This window comes from Prinia subflava, chromosome 3 (genome assembly GCF_021018805.1).
Source record: "Prinia subflava isolate CZ2003 ecotype Zambia chromosome 3, Cam_Psub_1.2, whole genome shotgun sequence".
Lineage (NCBI taxonomy): Eukaryota > Metazoa > Chordata > Aves > Passeriformes > Cisticolidae > Prinia > Prinia subflava.
Window position 1 is genome coordinate 66,685,375 of NC_086249.1, and position 13,111 is coordinate 66,698,485.

Sequence of the window (13,111 nt, forward strand, 5' to 3'; positions counted from 1 at the left end):
GTACAAGTCAATAAATGAGAACAAAGATTACAAATAACCACAAAATGCTTTCTAAACTGAGTCCCTAAAATCAGACACAAACTCAGGTTTGTTGTGAAGTTCGAAGTGATGGACCTGTGGAGTTTCAATAAAAATTGGTTCTTTTGGGACAACAGTGTAAATAGAAAAAATAAACAGTGCTATTTAATAATGGCACAGCGTAGAAAAAATTTTGTATCTGAGATTATCTAAATTAAATTAGAACTACAAAGTCAAGGTTCTTTTTGGTTTATGTTATTTTTGTACTTCATATAAGTAGAAACACTATTGTGTTTTTTTAAAGAAGGCAGCCAATATGGACAAACCAGAGATGTCAAGTACTTCTGCAGGTCAGTGGCAGTCAGAATGGCAGGTCAGTGCTTTCTTACTGTGGCTTGACATTGTAATTTTTTTCCAGTTGTTGTCCTTTTATACTAACAAAGACTCAACTCCAATACAAAAAAAAAAAACCCAAAAAAACCCCAACAAACCAATTTCTCCATATAGGAGGCATTTAATGATGATTAGTTTTAGAGCTGAGGCTTTTTTCTTTTCATTTGGTGTTTATTGTAAACCATGGTAGAAACTTAACAGTTTAATAAATGGACATATTTTCTTTAAAATGTTGACAATTTTATATAAAGTTCATGATAAAATACAAGAAAATACGCATTAAAAATTGTATAAAGTAATACTCTGCAGTATATTCTGTTCATTGGTTAACAGGCTTTCTTGCAAGACCTGTTTCAATCTTTAATGTAAACATTAGAGGCAAAATCTTCACCTCAGAGAAATGAAAGAGACTTTCACCATTGAACTCATGAGTGTGCTGGTTGTGGCTGGGATAGAGGTAATTTTCTTCACCGTGGCTGGTATGGGGCTGTGTCTTGGATTTGTGCTGGACACAGAGTTGATAACAGAGATGTTTTTGGTATTGCTGAGCAGGGCTTGCACAGAGCCTTTTCTGTTTTTCATACCACCGTATTGGCGAGGAAATTGGGGGTGCACGGGAGGTTTGGAGGGGACATAGGTGGGACAGGGGACTCAAACTGACCAAAGGGACATTCCAGACCATGTGACATCATGCTCAGTATGTACAGTGGGGGAAGAAGGAGGAAGAGGAAGACATTTGGAGTGATGCCATTTGTCTTCCCATGCCACAATTACATGTGGTTTACATTGCTCTCCTGGGATGGCTGAACACCTGTTTGCCCATGGGGAGCAGTGAATTAATCCCTTGTTTTGCTTTGATTATGTGTGTGGCTTTTGCCTTCCCTCCTGAACTGCCTTGATCTCAACCCCTGAGTTTTCTCACTTTTACTCTTTCAAGTCTCTCCCCAGTTCCACAGGTGAGGAAGTGGGTGAGTGGCTGCGTGGGGCTTGGCTGGGGTTAAACTACCACAAAGACAGAAGAATTACTTTCTTTCCAAATAGACATGGCCAGTAATGCATATTTCAATTATTTTTCAGAGTCAGACTGAAAGACACAAGAGCTCTGTAAACAGTGTTCCTTGTTATTACAGGACCAATGAGAGAAGGTACTGGGAAACACTTGATGTTTTCACCTGCATTTTGAACCTCAGCAGAACCCAAAAGCAGGACCTCCTATCAGGAATGGAACATTTATATATCTGAAGAATCACTCCAGTCTGTTACAGTGACTAAGCTGCTTTTTAACGTGCTTGTATTATCAGCTTCAAGAAGGCCTGTTAAAACAAAAAGACAAAATAATTAATAGTTATTAATACTCTTTTGGGGATATTTATTTTGTATTTGTCTATAAGATAAAATGACACGCTATGTGAGCAAAGATCTGTAGACTTCAGGAAGTCCCAAATTGCAACCAGTAAGGAAATTACATGTGTTGATAATATGTAGACTATTTCTCTCACAGAACATAAAGCACGGTACAAGCAGTAAGTCTCAATCTTACTTTCCCTTCAAAAATAACCAGAAGTATCTTTATGTAATTGACACAGCTTTACATACATTGAAATGTTAGGGTTAGAAACCACTATATAAATTATATGTAAGATTGAGGCTTTTGCTTTAGCAGTAGTTCAAATATTTATCTCAGCCTGGTAAGTCAGTTAGATAACTTGAACAAACCTGAAATGTTGTCCTTATTCTCAAGACAAGTGAGTTCCCTTCTCCCTTAAATTTATAAAGAAAAAAATCTCAGACCATTAATTTTTAAGATGAGGTTGAAATCTGATAATATGGTTTAAAATCTCAAATTTAATTTGGCATCTCTGTAAATGTATGTGTGTGTGTTTTATGTATCATTAAGTATCACACAAACATGGTATTTATATGGCAAGAAGGCAAACACAGACTTTTTCTTGTTCTTTTCTTATAAAAGACCATCCATTGAATTACAATGTGTAATACAGTGTACTTAATCCTCCTCTAGGTGGGTCAGTCCCTTGTGAATGTGTTACCTTCCTCCTTTGGAGTTTTCTTGGGAAAGCCCCATGCGTGTACCACAGATGCAGCATTGCGCTCATTCTTCTGAGCTGTCATCGCCTTCTGACCTCTGTCATCTTTCATCAATAAAATGTCTTCCTCTACCGATGAAATATCCCAGTCATCTTCATCAGCTTCTGTCAGCTAACAGGGACAAGAAAAAAAATCCTCTGTCTGTTCAGGCTGTGCTGAGATCTTTCCTAAAATATATTTTAATTAGGTGGTGGATTTGTACACTAAATTCACAAAATGAGAGTCATTTCAAACAGATGAACCTGAAGGCAATGAGTCCATGGTCCCTCTTATCTCATTTGCCCGAGAACTAAATATCTTCATTCAGCTTCAGCAAGAAGAGCTGCAGCATTTCCCTGTTTTTCAGTCAGGTGTGGTTCAATGGATTTGAGCTATTTTTAGAGAGCTTAACAGTGGTTCCTGACAAATTTCACTGGACTCTCCAGTATTACAGTAAGGCTCTAGATGGTGCTTCCACTGCACAGAAGGAAGGTTCAGATGCTATTAGAAAACAATGGAAGGTACGTATAGGCTAGAGAAAAATGAACGTGTTGCATGTCTCGAAAATGGGGAATAGACTGCAGTCATGCTTCATCTTGCAACATAACTCCATTTTAACATTGCAAACTGTTTTTCAAAAACTGACAGATCTGCTCAGTGTGCTATATTATTAACATACCAGAATTCATTATTGTGCTGTTTCAAATTATCTACATTTGGAGGGTGTGGTAATGGGAAAGTCAGTCACATATATTGAGAAATGCTGGAGGAAGAGTTTCCTCAAACTTTCAAGAAGCCCCAAATGATTGTTAAGGTAAAAAATAGAGATAAATGTGTCAATTTCAAACAGAATTCAGTTTTGATTGAGTGTAAATACGTGGCAGCAATCAAAACTGCTAAACAGTTGTATTAACTCAAAGACTTATATAAAGACATCTGCATTAAACATATAAATATAGGTATAAATATTATGCATATAATTACCAAACCTACAAGATGGTGTGTTCTTATGTAAAGATTCCAGAAAAAAAGTAGCTGTGCTTACCCTGGTTTCCTAAGCTTATTCTGAAGTCATTGTGTCCACACAGGATACATTAAGGACACAAGGTATTCTAAATGAATTACAGCAACAATATTTTACATGAAATGATGGAAAGGCTTGCGTTGGAAGAGACCTCAAAGATCATCCAGTTGAACTCCCCCACCATGGGCAGGAACACTTTCCACTAGACCAGGTAGCTCAAAGCCCTCTCCAACCTGACCGTGAACACTTCCAGGGATGGGGCACCCACAGTTTCTTTGGGTAACCTGTTCCAGTGTGCCTCAGCATCCTCACAGTAAAAAACTTCTTCCTAATATCTAATCTAAACCTACTGTCTTTTTATTATAGTCTAATTTTCTGTCCAGAAGGATCTGTTCCGTGATCTTTCTGGGCACCAAAGTGAGATTAACAGGCCAGTAGTTCCCAGGGTTCTCCTTCTTACCTTTTTTAAAAATGGGTTTATTTTCCTTTTTTCAGTCAGAGACTATACCCTGCTGCAATGACTTTTCAATTATTATGTAAGAATGGCTTGGCAACTATATCAACCCTTATATACACTTTTTTTCGAACCCTGGGATGCATCTCACTAAGTCCCATGGACTTATGTAAGTTCAGGCTTCTCTGGGGGTTTCAAACTCAACCTTCTACCACAATAGGAGGGATTTCATTCCCCCAAAACTTGCCTTAGAGTTCAGGGGCTTGAAAGATGTGGGAAGGGATATTATCAGTGAAAAGCACAGCATCTTTAAAACATAGGTTTTAAAGTTTATTTTGCTATGGGTCTTTGCTCTTGAAGCCCAAGTTCCTGAACACAATGACCCACCATCTAAATATCTTTACAAAATCATCCTGCTAATTTAACAGTAAACATTTTATGGTCTTGTAGAATCTGACATTACAAAGAATTTAGAATTAATGCTAGATTGAAAATTGCACTGTAATAGTCATGTCTGTGTTGATAATTTTGAGTCTGGTGCGATTTGCAGCTCCCGCACAGCCAATGGACAACTTAGGTGTCATCAGTGGCAATTACAAGGACACAGGCTAAATGGGATTATGCTATCCTCATGGCCAAAGTTGATTAAGACAATCACCCCTTTCTGGAAAATGAAATAGAAGTGTCACTGTTTCAGGGGGGAGTGATGAGTTTCAGATTTAACTCACAGTCAGGAAGCCCTAAAGTATCAGTTTTATTATGGATAACAGGATTCTCAGTAATTATTATTTGCCAGTTTAGTGAAAAAATTCTGTATTGAATGCTACAAACAGTACCTATCTGTCTACTTCAATCTAGTTACAGCTACTCAAACTGACATAAAACCACTCTGTGCTGTTGACTTCTAATTTGGAGTAACTTTTGTTCCTTTTAAAAATTGTTCAGGCAAAGACCCCAAATTGCTGCAAAATGGTTAACCAGTTATAGAACTCTAAACTGAGAAGACCAGCACCTTAGGAGCCTGAGGGGTAAAGAATCCATCCAGTATTCTGCTGGTGAACACAGGCCATACTCAATAGATAGCAACAGATTTGATGTAGTCTGAAAGCAGTGTGTGATTGTGGACTGATGCAGAACGAAGACCAATGAAATGTGTCCACTCATTAAAATGTATTTATGAGACCCATATTACATATAGCTCTAGAAATAATGTTTTTAAATATTAGATAAGCAAATTCCTTTTTTCTTCCATCAAAACAAGACACTAGGAAAACAAGTAAAGGAGGATTCTCTATGCTGCTAGAAGATAAGAATGATACAATGGCCAAACTTTGAGCTATAGTGATCCAAACCAAGGTATAAGCTAAATAAGCAGTGTGGATGAAGTCATTTGCCACTGGTCCCTTGCTAGCACTTTTCTATACACCAGTGCAGGTGTACCCAAACAGACTACTCAGCTGTAATTCCAAAACTGTCTTTGAGAATTAAGTTCTTCACTGCATCAAGATGATTTCAGCATGAAAAAAAAAGTAACATAAATGTAATAATGCTGCATATTAAAAGTGATACCTTTGGTTCTTTCACCTCTTCTTTCTTAATAAATGCCTGTGCAACATTAATTCCTCCAGCTGGTTTGCTCTTACTTCCATGGTTAGAAAGACTCTCTCCAACTTGTTTGCTCAGTTTTTGAATAACTGTCCCTAAAATTCAGAATAAAATTAAATTGACAGTTTCCATTCACAAGGAGGGGCTTTATTGTAAACCCTCTAGAAATCTTCCCCAAATTAAAAATAAAAGAAGTCTCTCTGAGAAAAAGATTGTGTCTTTTCCTGAATTTATACAGAAGAGCATGATACACATCTCTAAGTAATACATTAACAGAAATGCATTAGCAAAAACATAAAGTGTTTACCTAAATATATATATATGTATATATGTATATATATATATATACACACACACACTCAAGACTAGGTAGTCTGCCTTCATTATGTTTTCTAACACAGAAATATTACCATGAAATGCAAAACCATGCACAACTGTAACAACATCCATATACAAATGCAATAAAAAACCTTTAAAAGTTTTGGCAGGTGTTCCAGTTTCTTCAATTCCATTTTCCTCCTTCCCATCCCCATCGCTTTTGCCAAAAGGCTTCTGAAAAGCATGGACTATGCTGCTTGATGGTTTTGACTGCTTTTGCAATATCTCTGGTGTTACATAAGACTGTTTCACATCATCTTCATCAGCTTCTTCCTCTGAACTGAATGGTGGTGTTCTAAGGAAAACCACACACAACATGAGCTCTTACTGGGTTTCAGTGCATGTATCACCACACAAACATTTAATGTTCCATGTGTTTTCCTGTCCAATAATATGGATTTTTCTTAGTGCAAAAAGACAGAATCTCCCCTAAACTTTAACTATTAATAAAAAAATTAAAAGAAATCATGCTGCTAATTCAACTCAGAAAGTTATCCCAAAATGCTCTCTTATACACACGACTCTTCATTCATGCAACCATCTTTACAAAGCAAGAGATCAATTAAAAAGAAGCCTTGCCAGACAAAAACAGATGGGCTTTCATGGATCAGCAGGTAGAGCAAATTTCAGCCCAGAGAGTGTTAATGATTTTATAATTATAGTTTTTGTGTGGCAAACATATTATCAAAAATGTCTTCTTCAAAAAGGCAAAGGAACAAAACATACGTGATGCTAGATGTCTTTCTGGAAACTCCACTCCCAAGAATCTTCTTGGGTCTAAAAATAATGAGACAAGTTATTTCAAGACTGACAGCAATCATAAAGTTTATACAGAAGTTATGTGAATTTTTTCCTCAGTTCTTGAAGAAATGCTCACATCAGTCACAAAACCCCAAACCCATAGGACAGTTATCTGAGGTGTGAGTGTTTTTAAAAAGGCATCTCTTACTTTGGTGTGGAGCTATGCTCAGGGATGATTGTTCTTTGTCCAGGTGGGCGGACAGCTGATGGAGACCGCTTTGATGGTTTTTGAGGTGTGGCAAATGAGGAAATTCCCAGTGGACTGAACTTGTGTTTTTCTACAAGAAAAGTTATCTATGTCATTCTTACAACCAATGTTCGGTATCTTTCACATTTAATTTCTATAATTAAAGATGTCTCTGCTGCAGATTATAGTTTCACAAAAAAAGAAGAGAAAATGTAGTTCTTTTCTTCCAAGCAGTTTAGAGTTACCATGCATTGGGTTAAAAAGTGTAGCAATTTGACAGAAAATAAACCCCCTTGCTTTACAGCTGGTCCTCAGAGATCAGACACTTTTCAGAATTGAATCCTTGGCTATGCCAAGTGTTCTGACTCAGGAAATTAAGTTTGTGATTGCAATTGTATTGTTAGTGCTATAACAGGTATCCTGAAGTTAATGTTTATATATATAAAAATGTGTATCTATATATATGTATGTATAATATGTGTGTATATATATTTCTGGCAATCCAAAAGAACCACATATGTTGCATTTAATAGACTGGCTCTTTAGAATGTGACCAGACCTATGGTTAACAGATTGTTCATGCACCCAGTGTGGGCCCTGCAGTTATGCTTTTGCAACACAGTAATACAATACCAGGTGGAGAAGACCCCATGGAGGTTGTTTGTGCAACAGAATAGGGAAAGAATGGGTTAACAGCCTTAGGTTTAGACATTCCCACATCCAAGTGTCAAAAGGGCCCAAAGGAGGTTAAGTTCCTCAGAGCCTGAGGGATTAAAGGAGCCACTTCTGACACCTTGGAAAAATAGAGCATGGATACAATCTGTCTAGATTAAAAGAATTACAACAATTAATGGGAACTTTAGGATATTGGTGCAAACATCCCTGGTTCCTCTATTATTGCCCATCCCTTGTACAGTTTGCTCAAAAAGGGAAAAGCATGGGAGTGGACTGAGTAACACAGGAAGCAGTTCCAGAGCTTGGTCCCACAACCTGCCCAGTGGCCCTGTTACAGAAGAATGGGGTTCTGTTGAGGCACTTACAGCAGCCTATTTCACACTGGCCCTGATGGACCAGAGACCAACTGCTCAACTGCATTTACAGAGATAGAACAGAGATATTCGGAGCTGGAAAAGAGACTTCAATCACTAGTCCAAGCAGTTAAACAAGTTGAGCCACTAAGGGATAACCTGTCTGGACAAACCCCAATGAAAGCTGTATTGCTTTCCCTTTCCAGGAACGATACACGAATGATGCCAGCACATCTTCACTGAAGATCAAGTTAACCATCTAAGGACTGCTTATCTTTGCTGTAGAAGCAACTATTGCCATAGTGAACCAAATTTGGCTCACACATCAACAAGCTTGACCTGCAGGGTGGAGACCTTCCCTTCTTCTATGTATGGAAGCTAATGAAAATAGTAACTAGTATACAGTCTACATCACATGCACTTCTCACTTGTGAAATTTACTGTGGTAGCAAACATAAGGAAAGGAGATGAGGGCACTTTGCCCACTGAAATTAGAAAGGTAGCCATAATGCTACTGAACTTGAAAGGGTATTTCAGTCCTGGTGGCATCTAATCAATTTTACTTAGGACCTAATGTCAGTGGTCAGACAACCCTCTTCAGATGGTCACCACAGCTAGAGAAACTTTCAATAAACCACTTCCTCCTATTGTTGCTATGTTAATGCTGACTCTAATATGTTTAGCTTTGATCACAGACATGTATGTAAAAATCTGGATAATGATCAGTCAGAAACACAAAAGGTCTGGGTGTGGTATAATGAAAGATGTGAGGGAGAGGTATGAGCAATTTCCTTACAGAGACCCCCAAAATCCATTGAACAGGTGTGATGGGGGCACCAAATCAAAGGTGTGACTGTAGTCACAGGATGGATAATGTAGGAACAGGGCCTACAGCGATGAGATACATGATGAAGGGACTTCCATGAGCTATGCCATGAGATGTATAACTAAGGGATTATGTGGCCATGGTGGCAGGCTGAGGGGGTGGTAGGTTATCGGGCAGAGGCTGGATGACCCTTATCACTGCAGTCAGCCAGGGAAGAGGGATTGATGCTAAGCTGTCACTGTTGGCAAATCTAGGATCACAAAACAAGATCAGACTTACACTGTGACCCACACTACTGGTACACCTGGGAACATGACCAGACTTACAAAGCTGAATTGGTTAAAATCAGGAAATAAGTGCAGCCATTCCCAGGCCTTCAGATCTGTGAGCATCAGCTGGAAAACAAGGGAGTTCATTTGCTGCCAGAGTGCTACACTCCCAACACAACACTGTGTAACTTGCTGGAGCTAGATATTTGCTGTTAAACACCATGTCAAGAATGTTTTAAAGATAACAGTTTAGTTGTCCATAACTATACAGAATATTGATTCAGAAAAGCAGGAAACCATCTATACAGGAATGTTGTTAAATAAGACTTTAAATAGCAGTTATAAAAGGTAAGACAATGAAATAAACCCCAAAATCCACTGTAACCTTCACCAGGAAGCTGAACACAGCAATCAGGTCTGCTAGAAGATGATTTCTCTTCAACCCGAAAGCCAACTTGGCGCTCAAGATGCTCTCGAATTCTGTGAATGCTGGGCTCTTGCTTGTCTTTGCGCTCTCTGGCATGTTCAATAGCTTGCAAAATTTTTTTTAAGCGATCATTTGATATTCCACGGACACCCTAAGGAAACAAATTGTATTGTAAGCATTCTTTTAGACTTCAGATATCATGAAGCTCATAGAAAAATCACAGAAGTTGCTAACATTGCTCAAAAGTGCAGCCATATCCTCCACAGCTGTAATTTGATGGCCATCCTCTCAGGTTAGTGGTTAAGGAATTACAGTTACTTAAAACTGAATTTAGCTTTGGATTTTATAGGTTGAGAATTGTAGTACAGGAGTGAAAGAGAATAGAAGAAAAGTAGTACAAAGATTACCCTTCTTTTAAATAATTCAATATCTTACTGCTTTAACTCCCAAGGATTCCAGCTTCTCCTCCAGAGCTTGCTCCAAAACAACTCGCAATTCTTTAGTTAAAGAAGGATCAGACTTCAGAGCATTTATTAAAAAGTAGTTATTACTTCTAACTGGTTTTAGATCACTTTTCTCAATTTCTGAAATAAGAAGGAAAAATGCTGTTAAGAGATATTTTGAAAATTCACACTACATGAGACAATTAAAACGTGCACTGAAGCATGCATTCTTTAGAAACAGCATAGACATATATGTGCACTTTTTATCTACACGGAATCGTGTAATTTTCAAAATATTGGACTAGCTTACAAAAGCCAGCTCACTCGGAATCTGTACCTCAGCACCTTGTACTCACCATCACAGGTGCTTTTATTGCTCTTGTTAGGGAATTGCTGCAAGGATACAGTGCTGAATATTTAGCCACAAAGATCTTTACTTTTAGCTTTGTACCTGAAAACTTCTGATAAAGACTATCTTCTGATACTTAAGTTCTCTAAATGTGGTATGTCAAAGAAAAGCTGAATTCTAGCAGGAATCAGAACAAGAATACTACAAACTTTTGCTCAAGAAAAGCTTCAAGCAACATGATGTTCTCTGATAAAATAATCTAAATCTAAATTAAATTAAATTAAACCTCTGCAAAGTTGTAACACGTTCAAAAGTCTTGGTAAAGACAAAACCTTAGTCTGGGGCAGACTATTTCATAGAAAATACATGATGGATAATAGTCATCTTCAAAAATCTTTCAAGGACAAAGTTCAGTGTCATGTTTTCTTCTGTGCAAGTCTATGACATCATACATACTCAAAAGCAGACAAAGAAGCTCCTATCTCTTTCCCTTGCTGTAAGTGTCAATAATGACTCTTATGTCAATAAAGAAGTCTTATGCAAGAAATAAAGACTCATCCAGACAGATTCTTCTACCTAAAATGAAGACTGACATTTAAGTTAGGCCAAAGTATTATAGGGTCACACAGGAGAGTAAAGAAGCAAAACACACCCATTTGGAACCTGTCTGTAAAGTGTCACTGGCAAGACAAAGTTTTACTGAATGCCACTTAAGGTAAATGAAGTGATAACCTGTGGAACCACGATGGCTGCTTCTGTCTGGTCGTGGTCAGCAAAGCTGGCAAAGGGTATAAAACATCCCAGGAAAGCATGCTGTAAACCACACTCCCAACTCCCCTGAAATAACAGGAAAATCTTGGGCAGGAGATTGTCTCTTCCCAGTATACTTTACAGAGCAGCAGAGTCATCTGCCACCCAATAGACAAGGACAGGAATGAAGGCATAATTCCATATTGTGACTTTCAAATATTTTATTTTGAAACAAATGTGCCACTTTTTCTATTTGTAAACAATGATATCTTATTAGAAAGCAGTTCCATTTACTTTTCATTTTTCTTTAAGGGAAAGACAAGCACCTTAAGAAAGCCTCAAGATGCACAAATGACATAGTAGGCAGCTTTGAGGTACTGGCTTCCCATGGAGTCCTGGAGAGAACTACAGGTAATGAAAACTGACAGTCCAGCTGCTACACTCATAGATCTGTGTTGAAGAGGACATAATCAGCCTGAAATCTCATCTGGTTTTGGGAACTGCATGGACAACTCAGTCCCTGACAGAGATTAAAACTGATTTGTCTGAGACAGAACTGAGTCCTAGAAGAGGCAAACAATTGGTCTTGGGGAAACACAGGGCTGTCTGACTATCCCCAGTCAGGACAACATGGCATTATTCAGTACAAAATCCTCCCAGACACCCATACACAAGACATTTTGAAGTGGAAGGCTCCCAGGAGCCTCCTGAAAATCCTATCTCTTTCCAATGTTAATCCTTAAAATAAAATAGATAAATTTAAATTCATTTTTAAATGCCTAATTACTATGTACTAATAAGAGTAACAAGACTAACCAGCATTATCCTAATTAATGACAATATTAACTCTAGCTAATTAACTCAAGCCAAATCCTCTTTGCCAGAGCAATTATTTAAGGAACTGTTTTACTTATTCATCCCTAAATACTAGATTTAACTTTTGAGACAAGGAACCTTACATCTGGTCCACTGTCTCAGCTCCTACATAATCCTAGAAAATTATGTTCTGAGTCAAGAATTTCCACACTCTCCCTTGCAAATGACTGTCATCAAAACCAAAAAAATCTTGGTCTATCTTTTCAGACTGCATTCTTTCTTTTTCTCTCCTGCACTTCAGGTCATGCCTTTAGGCACCGCAGAAGAAACAAAGATAATCCATCAAGAGCGAAAATGGCAAGCAAGAGAAACAGCAGGAACGGCAAAAATGCATGCAGTCTTTATTTCAGATTGTTCAGAGTCACTGGATTGTCCCTGGGGAAACCTCCCAACACACAGACACATTCAAACAACAATTCTGTTTTCAAAACAGCATAATTTCTTTGAAATTTAAACTCACTGGCTGTAGGGTTTAAGGCTGATTTTGATTTTCACACACAGAAGAGATTTCTATGTTATTCAGCTACTTGGTGTTTCACCTAAGGTACTATTAGCTGCCTTCAGGAGAAGAATACCATGCAGGATGAACCAGAGTTTTCTGTTCTGTCATTGTAAATGTGGCCTTTTCCAAGTTCTCCTCAGAAGAGGCACAACAGCTGCCAATGCTGGGCTATGTAACTTTATTCTGAATTGCACAACCCTGGCTGGAGCTGTGGTTGCTTATGGGTACGTGCAAGTCAGGTTACGTGTAAAAGTGTCTGTGATGCATTCATGAAAGCTGGCAGCTCTGACCTCCACCATCAACTTCCTTCCACCTGAACTCTTTATCCTCTTATGCAGAGTTTAAAAAGGGAGAGAGCACATATTGCAATAGTGTCAGCACCAAGAATTTCCTAGTGAGAGGCTTTTCCCCATCAAATATTTTTTGCTCTGCTTTGTTCAGATCCCTTTAGACATATGGAATGTGCCTGCTTTAAAGAAGTTAGCCAGATTAAAAAAAAAAAAAAAATTGAACTGGGATAAGAAAGTCATAATATTTACTAGCAACAGCAAACAGGAGACTGACACAAACAATGTTCCCACCCAAATCACACAAATAAAATGAAATACAATGAAAAATACTGTTGGTATCAAATAATATTTTTTTCGTTTTCAAGAAACACATGCTAGCATATTTTGAGCTGAATCAATCATTACC

General features: G+C 38.0%; 1 protein-coding gene across 5 annotated transcripts in view; it reads right to left on the reverse strand.

The window, feature by feature from the left end:
• Nucleotides 1–117: 117 nt before the first annotated feature.
• Nucleotides 118–13,111, reverse strand: part of DZIP1 (DAZ interacting zinc finger protein 1) — a 38,887-nt gene continuing 25,893 nt past the window's right edge. For 4 of the 5 annotated variants that reach the window (XM_063392311.1, XM_063392313.1, XM_063392309.1 and 1 more), the window contains 8 exons: nt 9,931–10,079; nt 9,454–9,646; nt 6,907–7,036; nt 6,684–6,734; nt 6,050–6,252; nt 5,544–5,674; nt 2,460–2,628; nt 118–1,724 (listed from right to left, as the gene is read on the reverse strand). In XM_063392311.1, coding sequence (XP_063248381.1) covers nt 1,642–1,724; nt 2,460–2,628; nt 5,544–5,674; nt 6,050–6,252; nt 6,684–6,734; nt 6,907–7,036; nt 9,454–9,646; nt 9,931–10,079 — 1,109 coding nt within the window. In that variant the 3' untranslated portion in view covers nt 118–1,641. The remainder of the gene's footprint in view (nt 1,725–2,459; nt 2,629–5,543; nt 5,675–6,049; nt 6,253–6,683; nt 6,735–6,906; nt 7,037–9,453; nt 9,647–9,930; nt 10,080–13,111) is intronic. The other variant, XM_063392312.1, reaches the window with a different exon arrangement.